This window comes from Buceros rhinoceros, unplaced genomic scaffold (assembly GCF_000710305.1).
Source record: "Buceros rhinoceros silvestris isolate BGI_N320 unplaced genomic scaffold, ASM71030v1 scaffold3349, whole genome shotgun sequence".
Taxonomy (NCBI): domain Eukaryota; kingdom Metazoa; phylum Chordata; class Aves; order Bucerotiformes; family Bucerotidae; genus Buceros; species Buceros rhinoceros.
The window spans coordinates 3,986-7,556 of record NW_010433074.1 but is presented as its reverse complement, the minus strand read 5'-3'; the positions used below and the strand labels follow the sequence as shown (position 1 = coordinate 7,556).

Genomic DNA, 3,571 nt, shown 5'->3' with positions numbered 1-3,571 from the left:
CACAGATAAACCAGGAGCGGGTCAGCGCAGCGTTCCAGGAGACCCAGCACTGCGTCCAGTACTTCCAGGACCGCTCGTCTCTGTGACACCGGCTGGAAGGAGCCAACAACTCCCCTGAGAGAAGAAGCACCCAAACCTCTGTCGCTTAAGACTCCCTCAAGTGCAGCTAACGAGTATCAAATGCGACTGTGGTTTAATTACCATGAACTCACATTTTCTTTTCTATTTTTGATTAATTCCGATACATACCCTTAAGACGGTATCTCAAGGAAGATGCTATCAGCTAATTGCTCAAGTAATTATTAATCCTACGTAGATACTTAACACACCACATCATTAACATGGAATCTTTCCTCAACTCTCACTTCTTTCCATATTTCTCCAGTTTTCCTCGATGGGATGAACTGTGTGAATCCACGTTAACTTCCCTGGCAGAAAGGCTGTCCTCGTTTGCCGTGGAACATGGCTGGCTGCTTTCATCACTTCAGAGGGAACTCAGTAGGTCAGAAAAACTCCCTATGACCACGAAGGCTTTGCCTAATGCAAAGTTTTAGACTTGAGGCTTTAAAAAGTGCCTTTTGGAGCAGTTCCTAATCCTGTTCTGGTTTACAGCTGATCTTTAATTTAACAAAACAGGATCAGATGTCCACAGTGTCAGTTCACAGCACAAATAACATGTTTGAACCCTCAGCTCTTGTAGTGCCAAGGCCTTCGGGGACCCTGCGAAATGCTGCACTTCCTCGAGGGGGGCTGACCCTGACACTGAGTTTGTGCTTACGCTAAAAATACCAACTTTGACTGTAACTTGTATACACTCAGAAATAACCAGCCTGTGTCTGGCTGTACAGGAGTAATGGCTTTAAGCATGTAGCAACTGTTTCTGTTGCAGAAAGTGGATGTTTTTCCCCTCCTACCAAAATAAATAAACAGCTTCTTTCCTCTGGAGATTGACCGCTGGTCGTGTCTGCGGGCAGATGTTCAGAGCTGGGGTACGAACTGCCGTCCTGCTCACGACGGCAGCTCTGAGGGCAGCGGCCTTCCCACTGACACTGCTGATTCCTTGGTCAGTTCCAGGGTTCTCAGCTGATTGATGAAATAGCTCTATTTTGAAAACAATCTATTTCCCCCCCCAAAGTCATTGTCTAGGAGCTTAAGGAGTATCTTCGCTTTAGGGCATGTAGTACCTGAACTAAAGCAGGGTCCTCGTGTCACGGTGGTGAGAGGTTTAACCCCCCATCCAGCAAATTGCGCGTCTGTCAGAGTCCCTCGCTAGGAACAGCACTCAGGGACCTGCCATACACTTCTCTTTCTGCCTTCTTGAAAACTTCCCTTGCACTTAAAATACTTCTCCTTTCTACACACCAGGCAACGATTCTGTCTGTTTTCCAGTAGCCTTCAAAGAGACGCTGGATGCTCTTCCCCTCAGCAGCAGTGCGATAGCGAGTCTAAGGCAGAGCAGTGAAGCAGCTTCCCTGAAATGACGTGTGGAGCAGGACCAGATCTACACAACCCTGGAGTTCCCCTACCCGTGTCCTCTGCTTGGACCGTCCAACAACTCCACAACAGCCACCACGACCTCTGAAGCTAGAACTGGCTAACGAAACCAGCACACTGAAAAGGTTTATACCATTGTCAACAAAAGCACTAAGACAACCAAAATACAGCGGTGATGAGGTTACAGGGGAGGCACGAGGGAAGCCCCGTTCCATCGGCGCACAACCCAGAAGAAAAGGGTTCTGCCTCAACCAGGAAATCTACCCCTGCAAACCTGCGGTATTCGGGTGGAAATTCCACAGGAGAAAGGCTCCATTCTGTTCCTACCCTATTCTGTCAGTGACCCCTTGCACCGGTCCGTTCAGCCTGGCGCTGGTCAGCAGTGCTCGCCCGTGGCACCCTCACCAGGGATCACCGAGGGCTCAGCGGATGCTGCTGCAGTGCTTCTGTGTGGAGCTGAGCTTCCAGGTAAGCCAGGAATCAAACTCTGGCTTGTCTGGAGTCACAGTTCAGTCCACTGGCAAATCCCAGGAACACAGACGTGGACACAAGCGACCAGGGAACTGGACTGTGGAGAAAAATCCCAGTCACTGATGGCAGCGAGCAGCCCCCCTTGTCTCATTTGGCCGTGACCATCAGCCTTCACGTTTTCCCACGCTTGTGCCGTCTCCGTGTACCCAGGAGCTCAGTGGCATCAGAGGTCAGTTGTTAAAAGGACCTGGACCCCAGCCCTTAGTCCAAGCGCTGCACTGCCTGAGCGCTCAGAGCACACTTAAAAATTGTCAGTTTGGGGAGTGGAGTTACTCCAGCAGATTCCGGTACGAGCTGGAAAGAATGGGTTTGGTTTCAGAGCTCTTGGCTTTTTCCCCGAAACACGCGAATGGTACTGGAGAAAGTGCTGTCAAATTGCAGGTCGTTCCTTCCCATGCTATTGTGGGTCAAAGAACTTCCTTTCTCAGGGGTGTAAAAGATTGCAAAAGAAAAAGCTGCCGTTCTATTTCCCCTCCTGCTCTCCTGCCCAAAACTGGAACTCGACCCCCAAAACAATCGAGTATGGGGCGAGTCTGGCTGCATCCCTCGGAGCTTCCCCCACCTATCGCTTAAAGCAGCTGCCTTCAGAAAGGGCCAGAGATTGTAAAGTGCGTTTCCTACAGCAATAGTACCAGCACTCAAAGTTCTTCCCCTCGTTCCTGTCCTCGTCGCTCGGTGTCTGGGGTACATGAAAATCTCCCCAGAATTCACCCTCGTTGTACCTCGAAGTCTCAGTGTTTCTGTGTCTATTTATGATGCTGGGATAAGCGAAATCCAGCGTCGCGCATCCTGCTCCGCGCTAAACTCTACTCTGGAGCTTGTTTGGGTTTTTTGGGCGTGAGGATCCAGCCTGCCATGTGTGTCTATCGGATACTGTGTTGAACAGCCGCTGCGAAATGACATCCCAGGGTGCGCGGGGGCGAGGAACCAGGGCTATAGAGGAACGTCCCCTCGCCCCAGCTCCTCTTCTGTTTGCTCCACCCGCGCGGTTCAGTACTTGTTGATCCCAAAGATCCGGACGCCGTGAAACTGCGGCAGTTTGGGGATCAGGACGGTCATGAGGGAGATGGTGTTGATTACGAAGTGTATCCGGTCGTACTTGGTGTAAAAGCTGGTTAGAAAGTACCTGGAGAGGGACAGAACAGAGAGAGGGGAAACCGAATTAACAGCGCTTCGAGGTTCTGTCTCCTGGGACAGAAGCGGTGCTGGGTGCGGGTGCGCGAGGCCGCTCGGCTGCCCCGAGCTACTCACAGGACGATGGGCATGATGGTCAGGAACTTGCGGGAGGCTGTGAACTGCACGCCGTAGTCCATCTGCTCCCAGTGCGTGAGCAGCCGGGCCTTGCCCTGGTCTGGCGTCTCAAAGGGCGTTCCCTTCACAGTGTGCAGGAAGATGTACATGCTCTGTGGGAAACAGAAACGCGGGGTGAGGCACCAGGCGTTCCCTACGCCCCTCACCACCAGAAACGGAAGAGCCCGGCTGAGGGAGCCTGCACCAGCGCACTGTCCCGCTCGAGGGGCTGGGGCCGCTCGCGGAGCAAGGCGCG

At 52.3% G+C, this 3,571-nt stretch overlaps 1 protein-coding gene across 1 annotated transcript in view; it reads right to left on the bottom strand.

The window, feature by feature from the left end:
* Positions 1–3,015: 3,015 nt before the first annotated feature.
* Positions 3,016–3,571, bottom strand: part of LOC104500339 (ORM1-like protein 3) — a 1,790-nt gene continuing 1,234 nt past the window's right edge. The window contains exons 2-3 of the mRNA XM_010143971.1: positions 3,277–3,428; positions 3,016–3,151 (exon numbers count right to left, since the gene is read on the bottom strand). Coding sequence (XP_010142273.1) covers positions 3,016–3,151; positions 3,277–3,428 — 288 coding nt within the window. The remainder of the gene's footprint in view (positions 3,152–3,276; positions 3,429–3,571) is intronic.